We start from the raw sequence: 24,389 nt of genomic DNA, 5'->3' as shown, positions 1-24,389 counted from the left end.
AAATTCCACCTTTCAGAACAGGAATGTGAATATACACATAAAACATCTAAAAATAACATTTAAGAAATTTACACTAAAAATTGGGCAGTAAGTGTGACATGAGTACATGAGGTAACTTTATAGAGAGGCTCACATTTTGCTGCAGTAGTAATGTACTAATGCATGCATATGCACACAATACACTCATGTCTATATTGAAGGGCTTTCTACGAATACCGATACTTCGTAGCAGCAGTTTCTCAGTCACTGCCATGGCTAATTCAGTGTTCTACTTGTTAACATGAAGATACTACATGCGGACTGTCCCAAAATTTCATGCAGTGCACACTTGCTCAGCTTTTCGATCACTATTTGGTATACGGTAAAACAACAGCTCGAAATAATATACACATTTTAGAGTGTTATCCAATGCACAGTAAAATTACTGGTCTCTCCAATCCTTGTCATAACCCACGAGACACGAAACCTCTATAAAACGTTTTACAGAGGTTTTGTGTTTCATGGGAACCTTCTTGTTCTTGCACTGTTTGTTCCTGATATAGTTTCTTGCAAAGATCTTTGTGTTGTAAACAGTGGGTTGGCAATAAAAGATGCCAGCAGAATTTGCATAAAAAGATAACATCTAAGAACGACTGGACTGTGTAATGTTTTTAAATTATATAAAAAAGATAAAGAAGGTCCGAGAGATGCAAAGTGGAAAAATATAATGTCAGCAAAATATGTTAATTGCCTCATAAAAACGCATCTGAAAGTTGCGCAAGCTGGTTCGACATGAGTGAGATTGAACTTTATTGTGGTTCGACACATAATGCAGAACCAACTAGCCCAACTTTCAGCAAAATACCACCATAATGAACCAGAATAAAAGAAAGAGTGCAGAACAAATGAATGTAGCCTCATCTTGAAATCCCAAAAAAGTTTATGTTTCAGTGCACGAAATAATCCTAATAAATAAACGGAATTGTTCAAGTTGCTCTCTCTCGCAACACCTTGAGCACAAAGCTGGGGCAATGCACTCATGGAGAGACACATAGGTGCCATGCAGCACATAACAAGATGTTGGCAGACATTTTCCACCAGGCTTCGAAACTATGTGCACGCTTAAGCGATAAGACCGATGTCGCGTGACGTCACAGCACCCAAAGTTGGCCATCATTTTCGCATGCACCACCTTGCGATTTAGGGTAGCAGTTTGCCAGCAGATTATCGCTGTTATCACTGCGATCTCGGTGTAAGATGCACCCGTCATACTGTCACGTTCCTTGCTTACACAGCTTTTCGACGTTCTAGTACCCCAAGATGGTGGCCACGAAACGTCAATGCAAACCTAAACCATATAATTCGTTCCAGTAGCAGCTGACATGAGCAGTTTAATCTTGCACTAGTACCTTCCCATGAAACACAAAACCTCTATAAAACGTCTTTAAAACGTTTAAAACCTATATAAGCCTCTATAAAACGTTTTATAGAGGTTTCGTGGCCGGGTTATTTACCACACTTCTCGAAAGTAAACTCGAGCACATGCGTAATTACGTGCCTGAACACTGCTTACAACAAGAGATTTTTAACGCAGGTAGAGCTCACTGTACCTGACAGAGGTAGACCTTGTGGAGACACCAGTCTATTCCCAAGGCCACGATGGTGACGTCGCTGTTTTGGCCTTCCAGGAACAGCGTGCGGTAGATGTACTGGGACGTCGTCATGAGCTTCTTTCTGCGAGGACGCGCCACATGCCTGATGAGTGTTAGGATTCCACTGACGGGGCCTGTAGGTCGCTGTACCGAACCCATCATTACTATAGGTTTCAAGCGGCAGCGTCGCTGACACTCGCACAAGCGTCTCTGGCACCGAATCGGCATATCGCTACGGGCCTTCGAAAGGGACAGCAAGAACAAACAAAACGCAGTAGCACAAAGCAGAGAATCGGCCCAACCGTGTCAGTCACGGCTTGCGAAAGAAACTTAAAAACGCGGCGCACGCATGCGAAGAAAACTCGTCCTCTCTCGATATTGGGGACAGTGAACCACTTCCTAGCTGCAACGCCCATGAGACGCTGATCGCCACCTGAAGCTGCCAACCAGGTCATCCCTTTAAGCAACGCTACGAGGATAATCCGAAGATCGCAGACGACTGCTACTTGTTTATCTGCGCCGATTCGGTGCCATCCGGTACCCGCGGGCCAAACACGTCTTGACAGGCGCCGTGCTACACAAGAGACGCTGTCTTTACTACAGAGTGTTGCATGTGTGCCATCTGTGCGGAAGTGCACTCATTTCTTTTTTTTTTTTAGTGCTTTACAACTTTCAGCACACTCAAAATGGGCCGCAATGCATCTGGGTGTCAAGGACGGGAACATTCTTCAAGAAGCACGTTACTTGAATGCCGCTATACACGAAGTGAGGAGGACAACACCTTTTCGGCGCCGAGGCCCACTCCGAGTCTTGTCCGGAGGAATCATCGTCCATGGATTTCCGCTTTCGTTTTGCGAAAGACGTCGCCGCTGTGCTCAGAGGCGACGTTAGCAGGATGTTTCCCATCGTGATTGCGTTATACCGGCGTTACGCGGGACACAAAAGGCCCTACACCGGAGGCAATCAAGCTGCCCAGGACGTGCCTCGCTGCCGCACAGCTCGATCAGCTGCGGTTGCCTCAAACAGCTTGCTTGACTTGCTCGCGTGGGAGGAGCGAGTACGTCATTCCAAAACAAACGGTTTTTTTTTCACTTTCGCTTTCGCTGCTACTCGTCGAGGCACATTTGATTAAATCATGCCTGCAATAATACAAAAACTTGCAAATAATTACAGTGTATTAAGTATTTTAAGTGCGAATTTGCAACTGTTTGTCTTTAAAGAGTACATTTTAGCGATTGTTTTGACCGCACACAAGTCAACAGTAGCCTGGTCGCTTGCCGATGTCGAAATGTAGTCGAAATCCATTCATGAACGCTGGCGTTTCATGTGTCGCGTGCATTTCTTCTTTATTTTTCTGCTCTTTTTCGAGTCTAAAATAAGTTCGGACATTCGCGGTACTTCTGGTGCTCGATCTTAGCACAAATGATTACTGGGAGAATATGTGAAATTCGCGGCGTTGGTTTTCAGCTGCTATTACAAGCACGTGGTTGTTCGATTGGTAAACGTCAGACACGTTTCGAACGCGTTGTTGTCGGCGATCTTTGGCCTCGATAGTTTTCCTGGCCAAGTGGATGCACAGGGGACTGCCTTCTGGTGAGTTAAGAAGTACGCCATCTTGAAGGACGAGGAGCCGATTCGAAGAGCTTGCTCTGCTGTAATTGGTGGCTAGCAGGATGTGGGACGACGAGGACAGTCATTCGTATCGGGAGTCGGACAGTGACGACCTGGACAGCGAGCTCGAGTCATTTCTCTACGCTACTCTGCACTACAGCACCGGGGAAGAGTGCGCAGCGCCGAAGGCATCACCTGCTGTTGTCCCTGACGAAAGTGACGACGTGACGATCTTAGATGTCGTCACTTCGAAAATACGTAATGCCGGTGGCTGTGCAGTGAGCGCGGAAGAATTGAAATGCGTCTCGAAGAGGCCAAAGAGGAAAAAGAGGCGATTAACGGCAGTTGCCTGCGAAGAACCGGGACCCAGCACAACGCCGCAGGGCCACGACGTCATAGTGTTGAGCAGCGACGACGACGACGAGGTCATAATCTTTGACGAAGACAGTCAGCAGAACCTTGCTCTCAACGTGACGGAAACGCCGAGAAGCAGAGGAGCCGAATGTGAGCACGAATTTTAGACACTAGTAATTATTGTTTGTCGTAGCTGTTACTAAAGTACCAACAAACCGGGACGCGTCGAAGTTAAGGGCTTATTATAAGTATTAATTTGGCTGCCCACCATTCTGATTGTATTGCTTTAAAACATATATTGTTTCACATGCCCAGTCAAGCTCAATACACAAAAGGCTTCTTTAGTACAAATAGGATAAAGCGCGCTTTTGGTATAAAGCGCGCTTTTTCCCCCATGTTTGTCTTGCTGTTGTGTGCCCCTGTCATGACCAAAATGATTGAACTCTATAACGATGTTCTGACGTTAAGTGCAGCTACAGAAATATGAATGGTTTAACAAAGCGCATGCACATACACACACACAAACCCCTTGTGTGTGTGTGTGTGTGTAGTAGAATGCTCATAATTCAGTTAGAGCATTCGTATGACATTTAAAAAAATTCTGAGTTTAATTATGTGCCAAAACCACTATAAGATTAGGAGGCAGACCATACTTGGGACTCCCGATTAATTTTGACTGCGTTCTTAATGTGCACCTAAATCTAAGTACACAGCTGTTTTTGCATGTCGCCCCTATTGAAATGATTTACTGCTAAGGACGCCCATGTGCTTTGTAGTGCAGCACCATAGCCTCTAAGGTACCACTGTGGGCCGTGAGGCGGCGCAAATGGTTTGCATGTGCTGATGTAAAGGCTGTTTACTAGTGCCTCTGGTAACATAATCGTTCGCTTTACTGCAAGGGGTTCAAAATGCTATCCATGTGCCAGCTTGCGTTCTTGAGAAGTGTTGTATAACTCCGGTGATTGATCAGTTTAACGGACTTTTTTGTACATGGGGAAACCAGTGTCAGGTTAGCAAGGAGGCTAGAGTATGGGTGAACAAGTCAACCGAGACATCTGTTGAAGCAGTCTGCTCCTCATGCTTCAACAGGTGGGCTTGTCCACTTTAGTTTCTTACCGTGTGAATGGATGTGTGTACAGCTTTACCTTGAGATTCTGCCCACCTCAGCATTTGCTCTGTGCCGCTGATTGCTTCCATGGCTTCAAGTTGGTGGCATACAGTTCTACACATGGTTTTCGTACATTACATATGGTATCGTACGTTAATATAGCATGCAACAACATAATCTAATCTACAAAGAATATTTCTCCAGAAAAGTCCTGCTGAACGGGCATACAACTCACAACTTATACACTTATTTCGAAATTATCAATATCTTTAAGCTATATACTTAGATGCTGTTAAAATCTTATCAGATAGATGTACTCATTATCCATGTTGGCCACTCTGTGTCCATATGAATCGCCCTATCTGCATCGTCGTAAACCACACTGGGTGCTGCCGCTTACAAGGACTAGCTATGGCCATGAGATAGTTACATATCAATTACTGAACATATTAAACTTATTAGTTGATTCTGAAGTTACTTTTCTACATATTACATTGTCAGACCTGCAATGGCTTATAACTTTGCACATTAATCACTGATGCTCGGGCCTTGCAGTGTTACTGAAATAAATGTCCATGTGTTGATCGCTTACTTGTGAATAACACCAAGTAGTACATATATTCACAGTAGGTGCTGTTGTAGTTTATTATTTATAAGCGACTAAGGCTATGCTTGACCTATTTATATTGTATCGGTGTCATTTATGCATTGTATAGTCAGTGTATTATCAAACAGTATGGTTCTACCATATTGTTTGTCTGTCATCCACTTCCACTGCTTCTCTTCATTTTTTTTTCTTTTGTGAAGAGGGTAGAAACCAAGTCAGGCAGATTATTGCTTCTTGTTCTTGCTGCCTCCTTCAATGTGTATTGATTGAAAATAAACGATTATTATTATTATAGGCAGAAGTGGCATGTATAAAAATGGGTCCAGGAAACCACGAGTGCCAATACCTGCCGCGTTTTAAAATTCCACGGCACCAAACTCATCATTGCCTTGTTCAATGAAGGAAACCGGTTGATTAGTAGACAGAGCATAATATTGATTTATGCCATGTGTAAAGGAGTCGGAGGTATGCGAGGGTGCTGGTTGCTGAGGCCAGTGACTTCTTGGTGACACTGGTTTTTTATAATGATATCACAAATCTATATAAAAACGAATGGAGACATTACCCTCCACCAGATGACTACCTCGCTAGAATGCAGGCTACAATCCTTTATTGCATACAAATGCACTCTTTCACTAATCCTCATAGACTGGCAGTTATCATGAACAGACAATGCAGTCCAAACTGTCAAAATTGTAGTCTCACATCTAGGGGGGATGTGGGAGTTTCCCCCCTCTTAAATCACTCCTGCCAGCTCCCTCAAAACTGACATGGGATGAACTCATCAGACCCCCTGAATGGGACAAGCAGTTGGCCATCGTTTCCTGTGCTGATAGGGTTGCTTCCCATGTGGAGCCACCCTGAGGACAGTTGACTTAGTCAAATAAAGTTGATACCACCACCACCCTGATAATTTCAGATTAGGAAAGGATCGTCTATCTTTAACAGATTGTTATGTTGCAGGAACATCAGAAGTGCTTTTTTTCCACAATCCTTTTTTCGATATTATTACATGAGATAGTGAATCTGCTCGGTGAGTTTTGCAAGCTAAAAACATTCTTAGGGCCAGTTTCTTGGCTTTTGCCTTCAACAGGACAGCGATTGAACATGTATGAGACAGCATCATGTGCTTTTATGATGTATTCACTCTTTATTGGCACAGGACACCACTTGTCGTTTTCTTTGGTTGTTAATCCAACTCTTACCTAGTGGGGCAACTAAGTTGGGTGGGGATATCGCCAATGATTTTGCCACAGATGCCAGCACAATTTCTGCTATATCTATATCATAAAAGTCAGATGGCAATGGATATTGTGCACTGATGTCATACGGGCACCATGTTGGTGAGAAATTGCATCCATAATGTTATGGGAAATTATCTATAGCAAGGCACGTCACAGGCAAGTGGGATTTTAACTAGACAGATAGATTGCTCTCTCAGAAATCTTTTGGTGGTTGTTTGATGGCAAAGGTGAAACTTGGCAAATATGAAGGTATTGTGAGGTCAGATATTATACTTGAGGTACACTTGAGATTTAGCTTCTTGCACGGTAATTATGGCACCAGTCATTGTACATCTCTATGTATTTGGCTGTATTTTCATAGATTTGGCTTCGATCTCCTCGCTGCCTGCTTTCCTTTTGTGAATATTAAGAACCTAACTGGTTGGGTCTTCATTTTATTCACACATGCAAGGTAATTGTCTTTGAATAATCGCCACCGACCAGTCTTAGCCATTCGTACATCTTCCTCTTATATGTGATATCGCAGCAAAATGAAAGTAAAGATTATTTATGGTCTTCTGTTGTGCACAAATTTGTGAATTTGGTTCTCGGCTGTTGTGGCCAGACTTTGATGTCTGCAATCAAAAAACTCCCATGAGTTTGTATTTAGGTGCATATTAAAGAACTTCAGATGTTTAAAATTAAATTGTAGCCCATAAAATGTGTAGTAGCTTGTGTGTTGCCCTGGAACACTGAATTCCATTAAAACAATGTGCATCATGTTTACACAGTTTTCTGGGAAAGAAAGCTTTCACACTGTTAGAAAATTTCAAAAGTTCAATGTTTGCTACTTCTAAAGTAGAATCTGCCACCCTAGCAGGTCCTAATACACTTCCTTTAGTGTCCCTTAGAGAAGATATTTTTAAGGTTTATTTAATTAATTTGCAAACATTATGGGCCAAAACCACAGTATGTTTATGAGGTGTGCTGTGTAGTAGGGGACTGCACAGTAATTTGAACCTTGTGGGATTCTTTAACATGCACCTAAATCTGAACATTTTTGCTGATGCATGATTTTGAGCTCATTATGCAACATCACAGACACCGGGCTACTGTAGCAAGTGGAAAAAAAAAAGAAAGAAGCAAAGGCGACAGTTGTGTGCTGCTTTCCAGCTGGGGCTCATTGTGTTCCTTATACAAACCTCAGATGCGATATCAGCATCTACTTGGGTTGTTAGCAATTCAGAGGTTCTCTGTGCTGCTACAAAAGGGAACAATTTATGTTAAATGCATGACTCATTTACTTGAATAGAGGGAAAGCATAGAGAAATCAGATCTGTCAAGAGCAATGCATGGGCATATTGTTGTTGGCATTTCTGTGTTGTGCACTTGGGTCGGCTTGCACTGCAGAGTTGCACTTGTGAGTGATGTCTCATTTTGCTTCTATTACGTGTGCTGCATTGCCTAAAGTGTTTCTTCCCGTTTTCAGAATTATTTAAGTTAGCAATACTTTTCCTCTTTCTTTACTTAAAATTCCTATCTTGTGACTATATTGGGAAAAGTGACAATGACTGGAAACTGAAGCAGGTGAAGTATCGGTCACAATAAAGAAGTTCTGACCAATAAGGAACTCAAAGAACTTTTGGAAAGTCATCGCAAGTGTTCCACAGAGTGTGTACGAATCACATTATAAAGCAAGGTGGAATACTGTAAGAGACATTGCAGTGTTATTGTTATTTTCTGCGTACTGCTCATGGCATTGTTGCAACTGTTGCATGCAACATTCAAAGCAAAAAAAAGACAGTGAAGGTGCAAATACCTCCTGCCATCACAGTGGTGCCATGGGTCAGTTAATCACCTTAGTGTTTTTCTCAGTGTTCTGGCGCTTCATGAACACATATCTATGCTTAGGTAGCCAGAAAGTACAGTTGTTTTGTGGCATGCGACATTTTTGTTTTGGCTCATTTCTCAGGCTGTTACAGAACAAATATGTGTTAAACCAGCCATCTTGTAAGCCTAATCATTTGCATCAGTGGTATCCCCTTCAAGTGTCATCATCAAGGCTGGGCAGTATCGAAGATACTTGTATCTAACTTCTGTTGTACCAGCAAGACCATGTGAAAGCTCTGCTCATCTTCATGCCTGTTTACATCTGTTACTTTGTTCTTTGTGTCATGTTGCTAGTGGTTTATGTGGCATCGACTTTGTTTTCATTATGGGAATTCACTGGTGGACACTGATAGGCACATGGTCCAGTTACAAAAATAGTGTCCCAGGTAAGACAGCGCGTACTGCTGAACATCGTGAAGTATTAAACGGTTCCAGATAGTCAAGCTGCTGTTGATGATCACTTGCTGAGGAGTGTATGTTTGAGGCCTTTCAGAGGCTAAACATACAGTGTATTTTAATTGCAGCTGACCTGTGGCATGTGGATGCTGAAGACCTGTACCGCAACAGCCGAGGTTTCCGCTATCACAACAAAGAGAAAGCCCACTGCCGCAAGTGTGATCAAATGGGGCATGTGGCTAAGTTCTGCCGCAAAAAGAAGGTAAGCCTTAACTGTTGCTCATTACAATTTCGTCAGTAAAAGTAAAACTTTTTTCTTTCACTTTTTCCTTTCATGTAAACCTTGACAGCTTAAAAGAGCTGTCTACTGTTCAGAAGATGTCTTTGAATTTGTGCTGTAAATGAAAAGATTGTGTATCACATTGACAGAAATGGGCATTCTTTTATTCCATAAACAAGGAAACATATCTTTTCACTGAAGCTGAGGGAAAGTTACTTGTGGCATTGCTTGACACTGAACCCGTTCAAATCAAACTGGTCTGTTACGTGGCCTAGAAACTCCACAGGGAGAGCTATGTTGCTTGGATACATTGCTTAAAATTCGTTTTTGTCTTATTCCACTAACTTTTTCATTTCCTTTATAGAGTACTTGATTTCAAGCTTGCACATATTGAAAATGGCGCTCTCTTCACGCAGACAAAGTGTTGCATCAATGGGTCCCGAAGTGTGGCTTCTTGATATGGTCATATAGAGTCAACAGATAATGAAGTCAAGGAAAGCGTAGGGAAAGTAGTTTGTACTTTTTAGTTGGGTTGTAGACATGATAAGATATATGTTTGTTTGTATGCTTGTCTGCGTCCCTTCTGTTCTTTCCGTCTTCGGCGATCCTCGCGCTGTACTCAAACATGCTACTGTACCAACTAGCCCAACTTTCAATACTATTGTCATGATAAGAGTAGGTGGAATTAATGTGGAGGAAAAAAGCTATTTGCTGCGAGCAGGAGCCAAACCAACATTGTCTGCATTACACATTCATTCAACTGCAACTACATTTGAATTTTCCTTCATCTCTTAATGACTGTGCATCCGTTAAAATCCACCAAAAGCTTCCCTTGTGCCTTCTTTGGCTTCATATGGTTGTGACAAAAACGGGTTCCTCGATAGATCTCTCATTCTCTTGACATCTTGACATGAGTCTCGGTGGGAGTGATACTATTATGGGAGGTGAGCGACAGTAGTTGTCATATATGGAATGTAAGAAATGTGTCCATATGATTGCTGTAGCAGTAAAATTATCAGCTCATTCCAGGTGCTGGGGCTTTTGGTATTTCATGTTTTTAACTTTCTAATGTACCATTACTGAGGCTCTTGAGGAAGAGAGGGAGAACAACCAAACCAGAAGGGACAATATAGTATCCTGGTGTGTTTGTTATGTATATATATAAAAAACATTCCATATATGTACATGGAATATCTTTAAAATTGGTCTGTTTGCAAGAGAATTAGCTCAAGACACCTTTCAGGGTACCATAAAGTAGTCACAACATAACAAAAAATGTGTGTACCGATATATTCCCTTCAGCGGCAGTGTGTCCAATTGTACACATCAAATTGTACACATCAAATTGCATGTTTTTTCAAATGGCTTGAAACGCCATGTGCACATTCGTGCAGCGTTCCTGAGTGGACAACTAGCGGTCATTTAACTTCATTGTGCTGCGTATTGCTGCAGAGGATCACTCTGCTGGGGACACCACCATATTCAGTGATCGTTCGACGTGCCGCATTTCAGGACCCATGTCAAGAGTATAGGTTTTCTTTGCACGAAACAAATACAGTCAAAAGGAAACTGGGTACGCATTTTGGGCTAATAATATTTGATTATTTTTATGCAAAAATTGGAGTTGCCTAATTTCAAAATAATTATATATTTAATTACACATTAATTAACATTATTTACTGAAACTCACACAACACAAAACTACACATTCCTTCATTTTTCTTTCTTGGAATTTAATGTTGAATGCCTTGGAATTATGCTATGTGAACGTGATGGATTTGCAGACAGCGCATGATAATTCGTGCCTGAAGGGGATATATATGTATACTTACACACATAACCTAGCAAAATAAAATTGCCTCGAAGTAACCTACTAGCTACATTGAGTGACCAGAGAGTAGCAGCCAGTTACCATCACTTGTAACAGCAGTCAGAAGTTCAGGAACATTGTCAAGAAAAATGAATTTTCTCGTGAACTTTGCACGATGCCTGCACTTCAAAGTGCAGCTGCACAAAAAACCTGGTGTACGTGTGCCTGGTGCATTTTGAGCCTAGATTGCTGAGAAATTACATTTTAATGCTAAGCTCTGTTAGACTAGTAATTGCTGAAATAGCCTGGCTGGTCGGTTTTTCTCCTGCCTACTAGACACTTCTTCACTAAGGAAAAAAAAAGGCCAGTGGTAGGATTAGAGTGTGGCGACTTCGCCCAGCAACCCAGCGCTCTACTCCTCAGCCACAATCATAAGCACCTGTTGAAAGCGTAAATACACAACCAAAGGTCAAAAAGAAAGCGAGAGGCAGGGAAGGGACGCGCATTCTAGTTTGGGATAGCTGCAGCATGCTGCTTTATCTGACATCGTTTCAGGCTCTGTGCCACAAACGCTTTCATCCATCTATAATTCGATGCGTGTGATATGGAGACATGCAAAATGTCTTGAGGATCATGTGTCGCCAAGTATACATCTCTCTCGAATATAACTGTGCTCTTTGCATGCTGTCATAGCTGTGACAGTCATAGGCGAGTCACAGGATGTGTTTTTCACCGAAAACCATTGTGTGCCTCTTAATGTGGCACGCCATTTTTGCCTTGTAGTCTCGTCAAAACTTCGCTCACTCCGATTCACATGATTTCCTCTGTGAGTGGGATCTGCTGTAATTTTTGTTTCTTCAGCATTCCAGTCACCATTGCAAATTTTGTGTGCCCAGGTGTGCAAGTGCAGGGCTTCTCCCCACCCCACTTCATTTGTCTTGCTTGTGCCAACGCTGAGCTGGTTTCGATAACAGTGAAGAGCTTCACATGCCAAACTGCTTCTTGAACTTGCAGATTGCATTTTCTCTTGTGTAGCAGACTTTTATTTCAACACATCCACAGCATATGACACACCATTATAACCATAATCTTTGTGCTTTTCCATTGCATTTCAGTTCAGGGTAACATTGAGGGGAATGCTGTGGAGCATATCACTTTAGACATTTTCTGCAAACCTTAAATGGGGCCCGAACAAGTTTTTGAGTAATCATCGAATTACCTCAGTATTGGAGTTTATTGCCTCAGTAATCGATTGCCACAAACATTTTTTGAGTCTTTCAAGTATGAGTGAAGTTACAGGGATTTGTTCCACTCTTTAAGTGCTTGTTCTCTCCTTTTGTCCTGATGAGTGTGATTTAAGCTACGCAGAGAGCGACGACATGAGGCAGAGAAGCTGTCAGAGTGTGATGTGAAACACATTCACTTACTTCTGGTGTGATTCCAGTGTGCACTAGTGTTGTTAATGTGTAATTTTAGCACACTACAGAGTGTGGTGCTGGCACGTGGTCGCTCTCTGTGGCAAGAAGCACATCTAGTCCCAATGCTGCTCTTGATTTATGTAAGCTGTCGGCCAATAGCAGCAATCTGCTCTATCATGAAATGGAGCTGACGCTGTCAGCTCTGAAGAGAGTGAGGACGGGCCTCTGTATCAAAAGAGAGCGTTTAAAGGGACTCTGCTACACTTTTTCAGCGTGGTCAGAAAACGCTACCGATCGGTAGTCGGGGCTCCTGAGAACATGTGAGCGAAACATTATAGCGCAGCACGTGGCCTGGAATTTACAATTAATTTTCAAAGTCTGCTAGGAATAGTTTCCTCTTCTCTCAACAAATGATGCCATATACCCAAATGACCACGCCATAAACCCAGTGTCCACAGCCATTGGCTAATTTGAGCATTGTCAGTCGCATAGTTACTGCGGCGGCTGTGGGATGCCGCCACGTGCCCGCGCATGTGCTCGTGACCACACTGAAAATAAGCCGCGCGATTGAAGAAAAGAAAGTGCTCAATGTCATGATGCGCACTGACGAAAGGACGCATCTGCTTGCCCCCTTGTCGTTCCCCCCCTGCGTAGCTTTCAGCGCGCTCACTGGTACGAACTGAGAGAGAAAGCGTCTGATGCGTGCGACAAATCTCTGAAACTCCGCTCATTCTTGACGGATTCTAAACATTTTTGCAGGAGTCGATTCGTGAGGCAAAGAGCTCTTTTAATCAAGCCATTCCATGATTACTTGGAAAAGTGTTGCAGGGCCCCTTTAAGAAAGTGGCAACTTCACACTCCACTTATAAACTTTCCTTGCCACGCATGACTGCAAGATTTGGCTGAGCTGTTCACAGCAGTGTCTGCTTTCCATAGTGTTTTTTCACCAAGCACTAGTGGTGGTTCAGGGCCCCTTTAAGAGGAAGTTAGGGTGTGCGCCTCTTCAGCCTTATTCCTGATGTAGAATATTTTTCCTCTCACCTTCAGCGTTCTGTTTTTTTTTTATCTACAAACATAACATGCTTGCTACTGTAGTTGCCCTTCAACCTACTGCATGCTTTACTGTGCAGCTTATTGATGTCCAGACTGTTGGCACATGCAGTTATCTTTTTTTGGGTAATTTGTTACAGCAAATGAAATGCATTATTAACCCTTTGCGGTCCGTTGTCGGGCAGCGCCCGACAACGCAACACGGCCGTAGCGGTCCGCTGTCGGGCCCCGCCCGACAAGGGTGTTCGTGGTTTAAATTTTGCTGTTTTCTCACCGCGAGTCGCGCGCATTTTTTGTATACATGAAGGGCCATCTCTTGAGGAATAAGTGAGCTTTGTTTGTTGAGGTTTTACTTTTTTGACACTAGGGTGCAGCACTATGATCAGCACGGGGCCTAGAGCGTACCCACTCGCGCGCGCGGTTCGCTGAGAAGCATGGCCACGTTTTCACCGCGTGCGTTTTACGGCGGTGCTTTTAGCGAAAGCGAGGATGACTTTAGTGAGGAAGAGAATTACGTGCCTCCACCAGACAGTGATGACAGTGATTCGACAGAAGTGAGTGACGAAGACGACGACGGCGGCGGTGGAAACCTGCAGTAATAACCCTGGCCTGCACACAGGGGAATGATTTGAGCGGTATCATACGTTGCCCAAATATCACTAAAAGAGTTGCCTGCAGAATGCAGGAGCAAAAATAAATATCCTGTGCGTTTCTCTTCCACAGCTTGTGTTTTTATTCGCGGCGCCAGAAACTGGCGAAATAGTTTCGGACCGCTAGAGCCGGAAAGTGGGTAAAGGTTTTGGACCGCAAAGGGTTAATCCCCTAAGTGTCGTGCCCGTGTATACTTGTTTGGCTACCATTGCCTACCCCTGGCTATGCCCGATGTAATCTGTTATTGTGAAACTTCCGTAGACTGCTTGTACCATCTGCTCAAAAGTTGGTTGAAGTAAAATTTTCTGGTGGGTTTTGTTTTGATCGGAAAGATGGCAAAACAAATGACTAACTCTTTGGGTTGCTTGCATCTAGTTTTTATTTAGAGTACTGGTTATAGAAGTCTGAGTCTTTTTCTAATTATGCGGATATTCAATACCTTCTAATGAAATCTGATACAGAAGACCAGTGATACTTATGAAGTGTCTTGGATGACAGAGGTGAAAAGGCCATTTTGCCTGAGGCCCAATTGACTTATTAATTACCGAGAGCCTTAATTTATGGCTGAATTTGCGGATTAAAGTTCTATAAAGTGTTCAACAGCATACTGCCAATGAATAAAACTTGTACTTAAAGTCTGCAAATGTGTTTCTTTGAAATGGATGTGCTGTACTTTTAAATAACGTTTGGCACCCAGAGGTGCCAAGTGCAGTTTTATGTTAGTGCGGTGGTTTGATGTTAGTCACTATGTGATGCACATCATGGGATGAGGATGCCAGCAGAGAAGCAAAAGGACAAATGCTGACCTCTCAACTTGGTAACATTTATCGCTGAACATTGTCCTCGTGTGCACGCAAGATGGTCGTGTAGCCTCTTGGGTATATGTTCAACAAAAGAAACCCACCGCAGTGCCGCCACTAAACGTGTGTGCTATGAAACAATAAAATAAATGTCAATGAAAATTAAACTAAATGTGCCTAAATTGCACAAAATAATGACTCATGTATAATTCACCCAAGAAATATCTAGATTTATCAATATTCGGCCTAGTGACATAAGCTGTATACTGCGGATGATTTCTATCAATTGTGTCAGCGTTTCATTTTCAGCAGTAATTTCCCGGACCAGTAAGCGTGATGCAAGATTTTTTTTTTCTTCCATGCATGATATGCCTCAACTACATATTGTTTCTCTCACAAGATAATCTTTATAATTGTAGCCTGTTTATAGTGGGTAGCTGCAGACCCAGTAGTAATACCCCTTCACTAAACAGATTTACAGTGCATAATTTACTAGTATATAATGCCCACCCGTTCTTTCATGGCCATTTGATGCAAAGTATGAGGTTGCAATTTATGTGGGGAAGTTTTCTAGAAGGCTGTTCAATGTGCTAAATGAAGAAAATGAAGTGGCCTGCAAATTAAGGTTTTCACTTTCATCAATCTAAGCTAAAACAAAATATTACTTATGAATGGTACTTATCTGTGTAACAACAGTGCAGTCTCTGTAGATGTATGAAGTACTATATGAACCCAAGATTTGCCAAGCAGATTGATGATAGTTCAGTATCACTGACAGTTCAGTGATAGTACAGTATTTTTAAAGGTCATAGTACATAGCGAAAAACTCATTGCTAATGTACTAGTCAGTCTATTTTCAACGGCAGTAGTATAAATAATGATATTACACACATGTCTTCTGGGTTTATAGAACCATTTGCATTTCTTGTTGGATTAGGAGAATCTTGAGTGCACACATGCTGTGCATTGCTGTGACCAAATGGTTCAGCAAAAGAAATTGCAGAAGCCTTGGCTCAGCTGCCGTGCTCATTCATCACCACTGGCCTGGATAGCAATTGTTGAGTGTATCAAGCTAATTTTTGATGGCTAATACCTGTGCCACATGGGCATGGAAAATGACATTCAGTAGTAAAGGCATTAAATTCCTGAATGACATATTTTTTTTTGGCCCAGCTGCCACACGTCTAAATTTAATGGCATTTGACCTGATGATGTCAATAACAGTGAATTTTGAAATGAGCAATTTTATGGTAATAATAAAATACAAACACGCATTTTAACAACTCTACTTTGCATTCATGGATAGTGAAATGTAGAAGTAAGCATATTGTGGTGCCATTAGCTTCAGTTCGATGCTGTCTTTTATAACATTGCAACCGACCACAGCAACTTCGGCCATTGCATGTTGAATCCGAAGCCTAGAATCCAACATGGCACCTGTCATGTCGAAGTTGTAGCAATTCTGAAGTGAATTTCGCTATAATGCAACTGAGTAGTACCATGATGTCTGTCAAAAGTTATGTATAAAATATTTTTGATGCGATAGATGCTATTTCAAATGTTTTATGTGTATTGCACTAAGCGAGCTTTGGCGTCGACAGTACGCATTTCTCAGTCAAATGTGTTCTAGCGAAGGCATTACGTGACGAATGGCATTAAGATGAATGCCACTTGATTTTCCTGCGTGGCACCGCGCAAATGGGCATTAAATATTAAGGCATCAAGAAGTTAATGCCATTTTCTGCGCCCGTGTGGCACGGGTATAATGATTGCATCAGTCATTATAGGAAGTAAATACGATAACTCACCCAACTTGTAGCATTGTGTTGTATCCAACCGGAAGAGTCGTAAATTTTTCACATGGCGCATCAGTTTCTGTTGGTTTAATTTTCCTATACATTATTATGAACTGCTTACGCATACCCTGTTCTCTGGCATCAGCACACTCATTTTGTTGGTACTTCATACTGCAGCAACATGTCCACTTTTAGCTGTAGTACTAGGTTGTCTCAGTGGTAATTTTCACCCTTCTGTAACGTGTTAGCACAGGAAAGGTGGGCACTAATATAGTGGTCTGTTTTTCAGTTCAAGGTGTGCTACTGCTGCTCAGACTTGGGTCATGATGGTGCACGATGTCCCAAACGGATGTGCTCTCGTTGTTATGGGCAAGGTCACACAGTGGCTGAGTGCAAAGAGACTGATGTGCCTTCATGCACCATTTGTTACACCAAGGGCCACCCCGGCAGTGTAAGTACACTGTCATGCTCTCTTGCCTGTGTGACACGTCAGTACTAAGTCACTAATGCAGGTTTGCTGTTGGTGATTGTTGCATATGCTCTGTTTCTACCTCTTCTCATCTTTCTAGTCTCCCCCCTAAGTTTCCATTGTCTAATCTCTCTCTTTCCAATTTGAGGAGCATGCATCAACTATAGACATAGCTGCTGCTGCAGCATGCCTTCATTTCATGTGTCTGCTTTAGCCTCATTTCTATGTGGAGATGCACCTTGCTTTGTACTTTTGGCACTGGTAGCAGGAGTGTAAATGTTAAATACTCCTGCTTATGATGACAATGGGCAACGAAAGATTGTGGCTGCTCACATTGTATGTATGATGTGTACATTAATATATGAACAGGGCTTTGAGATAAAGACTTGAGACAAAGAAAATGTGATAACGCTGTGCTAAATAATGTTTTCTGTACATCCTTGTCTCTGAGTGCTTCAGTAGTGCCATGACCAACCAGCTATCCTAATGAGTAATGTTGCATTCGTGCCACTGTTCGTGCCAAAGTGAATGCACAGAATTATATATCAAAATGAACATGTGCTCTGTTTTAAGGGGAGACATGGGCCTTAAAAAGTTTTTTAATGGTCGGGTGAATTGAATGAAATTTAATACACTTATTCACTTTTTTCTGCAGATCTCAAACCTCTGAGTAGATTTTTCATAGCTTCATTAGAACAAATGATATGCCATTTCTACAATGTATTTTAGCATAATCTTTGTGGGATTTTTCGCAACTTCTCTTTGTTAAACACAAAAACAAAGTATGTTGCAAGATTGCCAGAAAGCTAGCCTAGCTGATGATGCTATTTATTTTCTTATAATGTTGTTCACCAAATAATAATTCTTGATAATCTCAAAGTTACGAAGCAATAGTTTTTCACTTATTTTGCGTCAGTTCATTTTGCATTCGAAGTTCATTGAAAACAATCAAATTAGCATTATCGGCTAGACCACCTTTCTGACAGTCTTACCACACGCTTTATTTTTGTGTTTGACAAAGCAAAGTTGCCAAAAAGCACTGTAAGAAATATGCTTTCAGAAATTGCATATCTTTTGTTCTAATGCAGCTAATAAAAATCTACTTGAAGATTTGTAATTTGCTGAAAAAAACTGAATAAGTGTATTAAATTTTATTCAGATAACCCAACTAACAAAGAAAATTTTTTTAAGACCCACGTCTCCCCTTGTCACTACGTGCTTCAGCAGTGCCATGACCAACCAGCTATACCAGTGAGTAATGTCGCATTCGTGCCAGAGTGAATGCACAGAATTATATGTCAAAATGAGCGTGTGCTCTGTTTTAAGGGCTGTTCTGTGATGCCGTATGACTAGTTTGTTTTTATAGGAAGCCAATATATTGCAGGCTTCTCAAGGTTAGCCTTTGGTTAGTGTATGTGCAAATATGGCTCTGTTCAAAATTCTATTGTTTTTTATGTAAGCTTGAATGCTGTTAGTCTGTGCCCAGTATCATTGCTGGAAATGTATGTTTTACCAAACATAGTGTCTTTATATTTGAAACCAGTAAAAGTTAGTCGATGAAATTTGAGCATAGTGAACTTGCCAAAAATGGAGAATAAATAGTAATATCCTGAAATTTGTTGTTTTTAAAAGGCACCTTAAACACTTTTTGAAGATATGTATTAATAGAACATTAACAATCTATAGATGAGGCTCACGTGTGCATATGGGCCAAATATTATTGCAGTACATACAATGGGGACTTCACAATATTATGCTGAAACTCTCAGAAAATTGCTTGCTCTTTGCTAGGCCATGCTATGCCTAGCGAGTTACTTTGGCAGATATTGCTTGATGTTGAGCTAATTGATTGGTCTAAAGAATGCACTATCTAGATTTGGCTACTATCCATCGGTAAAGTTAGTGCAGGACACAGCTAGTCTGCACCTTGTGCTTGCATAGCTCAAACAGACCTTAAAGCACACAAGCCTATGTGCACGCTGCAGTTGTGCATAGCTGCGTTTGTTGGAGCATAAATACTTCAGCCACCATGGTGTGCCATGATGACTCTGTAAAGACTTTGTTCACTGTGTGCTGTGTGCTCTGATTGGTCTGTTAGGCGACATCCAAGTTCATGGAGATGCAAGGCAATCTTAGTGCTCATCTTGTGTTGTGAGAGCTCTGCACATCCCTGAACAGGATGTAGTGGCCAACATATGGAAAAAGAAAGAAGAGCAAAATACGCAAGGTCGGGACTAGTGCTGATGTAACTGTTGGGCAGTGCCTTGCCACCCTGCCATATATACCTTTTTGTAGCTGAGCACTCACCCGTACACAAATTAAGAAAGGCACGCATCGATGCAGTATTGTCTTTGAATTCCACTTGGGATTCAAAAAACTTTTATGGAAGGAGATTTATTAGGCAACACAAAAGGCGATACTTTATTATTGTACTTAGAAAGGTACTTGACGGCCCCCACCTTTTTCTAAACCTTCAGACTTTGTACTTGCCCCTTAAACTCCTTGTAAAGGCTGCCAGCCATCCCTTATCCTTACTTTTTCTACTGCTATAGTTTATTTCTGAGGCTGGTAAACTACTTACAATTCACACATGTACTATTAAATGAAAAGTTGAGATTACATAATATTTACTGTCAAGTTACTGGTAAATTATACTGCAAGTTGTGAATCACCCAGAGGATATTTAATTTTCTTTTAATGTCATCTAAGTGCCAGATGCATGCATGTGTGTATGTGGTGCAAGTTTTGTTCAAGCAAAGCCCTTATTTGGTTCTTTGCAGCTTTGTCCTGATCTGTGGCGGCGTTATCACATGACGGTAAGTTTGTGAGCATTGATCCACTTGAAGACACCTCACCAGGTTCTACGCTTTCCATTTTAATGCGAAAGTGTTTTATGACGGGGTCCACCACGGCTCCACTGATGTATTTCTGTCACGGATATGACGTTGTAAAATATAAAGACTAACAGTTGGCAAAGAAAAATACCAAAAGAAAAAGTTCCGTCACCGGGAGTCGAACTTACATCCCCTCGCTCCGCAGCGCGGGTCGCAAAACGATTCGGCCACAGACAGCATGTTCTTTGCCATGCTAACAGCGAGCTATTTATATACACCATTTGCTGGTGGTTGTACTCGGAGATCGGTGGTACATCAGCGTGTCTTCGTTATCACTAGAGAGATGGCGCGAAGGGTTCGAAGAGCTCGCTTTAAAGGTCGTCGCCCCACGCGGATCAGCGCGCGCCTCTACAGGGCGTGGTCGCTCGTGCGCGCGCTTATCTCATGATAGCGGTGGTTTGTACGTCTTGTGCTCTCACCGCAAGTTTGCGTTGAGAGCACGAAGGTCACTTTGCTCACTGCAGCGGCCACTTTTGCGAAAGGAGCGCGCTGCTCACACAGAAATAAGTTACAACTATGACAGTTCGCACTCATCCTGTGTATGCTCGTTCCGTGCGCCCTTTCTGCTTGAACAGCGCGTTACAAGTTTCGAGCTGCTTGCCGTTCTTCACGTGACATTACAATTTGTTGCTGTAGCATTCATTCCTTCGCGCTTGAGACAAAAGGATGCACAACAAACGCTCAACTATGTCTGTGAAGACACGTTTCGCTTTCGTGTTATACCGATTTCTATGACAGAGGGATCAGCCATGTTTTTTTTTTGTTCTTTTCTCATCGTGCGTCCTTCCGAGTGGCCTGCATCAGCAGCAACGGTGGTGCAGCAGATCATTAAAAAAAATAACGTGGTGCACAGTTTAAAATTTCAGATGTAGTCCACTTGGGCTTACTGGGGTCTTAGGCAGAAAAAGGATTCTCAGAAATTGTGCCAGATCCACAAATTCTGTGTATGTACTTGCAAGTAGATATGAATTGGAAGCCAACCATTTTGACATAATTGTCGGTCTAGTGGGGTAATTATTAGGTGAAGAATGTCCACAAACAAAAAAGATATATATACATATATATATATACATATATGTAGGCATATATACATATAAATATGCACACACACACACACACACACACACACACACACACACACGCACGCGCGCACACACACACACACACACACACACACACACACACACACACACACACACACATATATATATATTTGGGGGTCAATTGCATGCTTTGTTAGTTGGATGGGGATGGCCAGCAGTGCAGCTTTATAAAAAATTGTGATAGTAGAGAGGAGGGGGCTTCATATAGGCTGAACTTTGTTCTGCCAAACATTGGGCTGGAAGTGCATTTGCATGTACTTTTTTTACTAGTACATACCCAGCGGCATCATTTCTCTGCCTCCTATAGCAGCGTTGGATGCTTACCCATTTGGACAGTGTGTGCCCAGAGACCTTTGTGGATATTTATGGGGCCACCTTTCGAAATGAGAGCCCATACACAACTGAGCGTATGGTTGCAGTGCTCTTGTACCCATTAAAAAAACTGATGGGTTCCCGATGGCACTGGGAATCTAACCCAGCACCACCTGCATTGGAGGCAAACGTTCTACCAATCCACCGCAACAGTGGTGAAATGCAGGGTTTTGGTTTCTTCAAAATTAAGTCCTGTGGTTGGCATCTTCTGAATGTTCCATGGTGGTGCTGTGTTCTGCCATTGTTGTGTTACCTAGTTTCAAAGCAAAGCTTCTTATTTATTTTATTATTATAATGATGACAGACTTGCAAGAAGTGTACAGAAGGTACATGAATGGAAGGATTGGTAAAACAGCACTACAGGGCTTTTGAGATGCTAAAATACTAGAAGAAACAAGCATTCTCTGGATGCTGGGACACCGAGTCTCTCAAGAGGAACCAGGTGGCACCCGCCGCGGCATGAGATCATGTGCACTGAGCCATCTCCGACACACACAGAACATGGACTCACAGCTGTAGTGATGAGGGTGAGTGGATACCGGAGGAGTGCAGAGATCGTGGTGCACTACAGGAAGCAGTGCTGTTGCTGCCTGGCTGAGTAGGGAACAAGTGGTGACCTAAAGAAGACACCATGCTGGTACGTACCCACGCAGAACACTGCTGCACGCCATGTATCAGGGTCCCTACGGGTGGGACAGCAAATTCTGCCTGCCAAACACTCCCAAAACACTGTGCCTTATGGTGCTGGGGGGGGGGCAGGAATACATACCCCGAATATACCACCATCACCACCGCCACCACTACCAGGCTGCAACAGTGAGCAGGATGAAGCGCAACCAGAAGAAGCATTCGATGACCAATGGGGGGTTTTGCAGATGATGCAGGACCCCGAAAACCAGCTAGGCCACACACCTTTGGATTCGAGTTGGAGAAGGAAGCGTGGTCAATCATTAAAGTTTATTTCTCTCTGCCTCTTTCTTCGGCTTTCCCGCTGCTGTTATCTTTCCTCCATTTTTCCTCAAAACATGTGCTGGCTGATAGTCTTGTTTTCTTCAGTGCAATTATGCATTAATGCAACATACAGAACTGAATATCCTCACTGCAACAAGTAAATTTTGTGAAGAGCACATTCAATTTTAACGAAGTATACCTTTCTATGCTTCCTTTTCTGGGGTTTGGAGAGTCTCCTTGTTTAATCTCTCACCTAATTAAGTGCAGTTTCATCATCATCATCGTCAGCAGCAGCAGCAGCATGTCTTATGTCCACTGCAGGACGAAGGCCTCTCCCGACGATGAGATCGTCGGGAGAGGCATCAAGCCTAAAGACAATGTCATAGCAAAGCATGCCAATCCGAGAGACAGCATAAAGGACACTCGTTTTGGTCTTCAGGTGGGGGTCTTTGTGTCTTGCCTGGCTAGCATGTGATCACCATGGTACAAAACGCTGTCCAGAATATGATTATTTATATAACGTTTCATTAACTGCTCCATGAAAGCTTCACTTCGCTTCCAACACATAGTGTGGATACACGTATTTTTTTTTTTTTCATTCTAATGTTGCCATTTCCTTAGTGTACCTTCCTGGGCAAGTTGGCCCATAGAGTCCAGACATATCTTAAGTAATCTACCATAGTTACTGTTCTCTTCAAATACTCTACAGATTATTTTGGCATCTTGAAAGTACTCTGAGAGAGAGGAGCATTTCAAAAATTCTAATCACTTATCAGGATAGTACAAGATCAGCCTACCTGGCCACTACAGGCACTATTCCTTTGTGCCTCAAGCTTGCCCAGGTTCGCGTACTCTGTCAAGGGTTGAGCAAAGTCTGAGAAAAAGCCATCGAGATTGTGAGGAATGAAATCGCTACACAACCACCCCTCGCAACTACCCTCAAGTCGCCAAGATACCAGCTCTCTGCATCAGAGAAGAATAATTTTTTTTCTTCACAGAGTCAATGCCTGTTGAAGACAAAAGGTTTTCGGCTGCTGATGTGCTATCTGTTTACCTTTGTGAAAATTCGACAAGAGGAGTCACAGCTGTTTTAAAATGCCCTGTGCTTTACGAACTTCTTTGTAAAGCCATTTTTTCAAGAAACATACTGAAGGAAAACTCTGGAATGAGCAGTTTGAGAAACAACTTATCTTACAGGCTAATAAAACTATTTGCCATTGGGCTGTCTCGTTCTTCTCGAATTTCACAAGAATATATGTCTTGGGAGTATCTTTAAAGTAATGAAATACTTTTTCTGAGTATATTGTGCTCTACACAGACACTATTCTGTATCTTGTATGCTAATTAAATTCTTTTTTTTTTGCAATACTTGGTAACTTATCTGAAATGTATTTATGAAGATTCTTGTACAAGTCTGAAAGGACCTTATAAATGATACCTTGAAACAATTCTACCTTGTCTGTCGTCCAAAGCAAGAAAACAAGCATTATGAAATAAAGTGCAGGAAAAACGGCAGCATCTCGTCCTGTCTTATTCGTTCCTCTGTGTTGTCATTTTTTTCCATGCTTAATTTCATTATGCATGATTACCAACTCGTCCAACTGTCGTTAGTTCAGGAAAACAAGCTTATCAATCTACTTGAAGGCCCTTCTGCTTTCAGTATATTTTTATGTAAACGTGCACTGCTTGCAATCCATTGTTACTTTTTGAAAGACGAGTTTAGTTGATCTTGATATCTGGAAAATGAGCCAGTTTTAATTGAAGGTATTAATATACTTGTAAACAAGCATTATATTGTGCTGCAGCTGTCCAGGGAAATTTCTTGTGCTCATTCAGAACATCACTTTGGTATGCATTATGCACGGCTGGTGTTGAAGCCTATAGCTTCGGTTCCAGCCGCACACAATCTTTCTGTGCACATGTCAATGTCCCCTTCCCGTAGTGCGAGTAATCACAGCTACAACGGGTTCAGCCG

General features: G+C 42.2%; 2 protein-coding genes across 7 annotated transcripts in view; one reads left to right on the top strand and one right to left on the bottom strand.

The window, feature by feature from the left end:
* LOC119398353 (protein germ cell-less-like) overlaps positions 1-2,668 on the bottom strand; it is a 48,378-nt gene extending 45,710 nt beyond the window's left edge. For all 6 annotated transcript variants that reach the window (XR_007416450.1, XR_007416451.1, XR_005184764.2 and 3 more), the window contains exons 1-2: positions 2,413-2,668; positions 1,590-1,713 (exon numbers count right to left, since the gene is read on the bottom strand). Coding sequence is in view for 1 of the 6 variants with exons in the window: in XM_037665347.2 (XP_037521275.1) it covers positions 1,590-1,713; positions 2,413-2,537 (249 nt within the window). In the remaining 5 variants the exon portion in view is untranslated. The remainder of the gene's footprint in view (positions 1-1,589; positions 1,714-2,412) is intronic.
* A 237-nt stretch (positions 2,669-2,905) lies between these two features.
* Positions 2,906-24,389, top strand: part of LOC119398389 (zinc finger CCHC domain-containing protein 7) — a 39,061-nt gene continuing 17,577 nt past the window's right edge. The window contains exons 1-4 of the mRNA XM_037665348.2: positions 2,906-3,746; positions 8,949-9,082; positions 16,915-17,076; positions 19,875-19,910. Coding sequence (XP_037521276.1) covers positions 3,305-3,746; positions 8,949-9,082; positions 16,915-17,076; positions 19,875-19,910 — 774 coding nt within the window. The 5' untranslated portion in view covers positions 2,906-3,304. The remainder of the gene's footprint in view (positions 3,747-8,948; positions 9,083-16,914; positions 17,077-19,874; positions 19,911-24,389) is intronic.

Source organism: Rhipicephalus sanguineus, chromosome 1, assembly GCF_013339695.2.
Source record: "Rhipicephalus sanguineus isolate Rsan-2018 chromosome 1, BIME_Rsan_1.4, whole genome shotgun sequence".
Taxonomy (NCBI): Eukaryota; Metazoa; Arthropoda; class Arachnida; order Ixodida; family Ixodidae; genus Rhipicephalus; species Rhipicephalus sanguineus.
The sequence above is the reverse complement of the archived record's forward strand: the minus strand, read 5'-3'. Positions and strand labels throughout refer to the sequence as shown.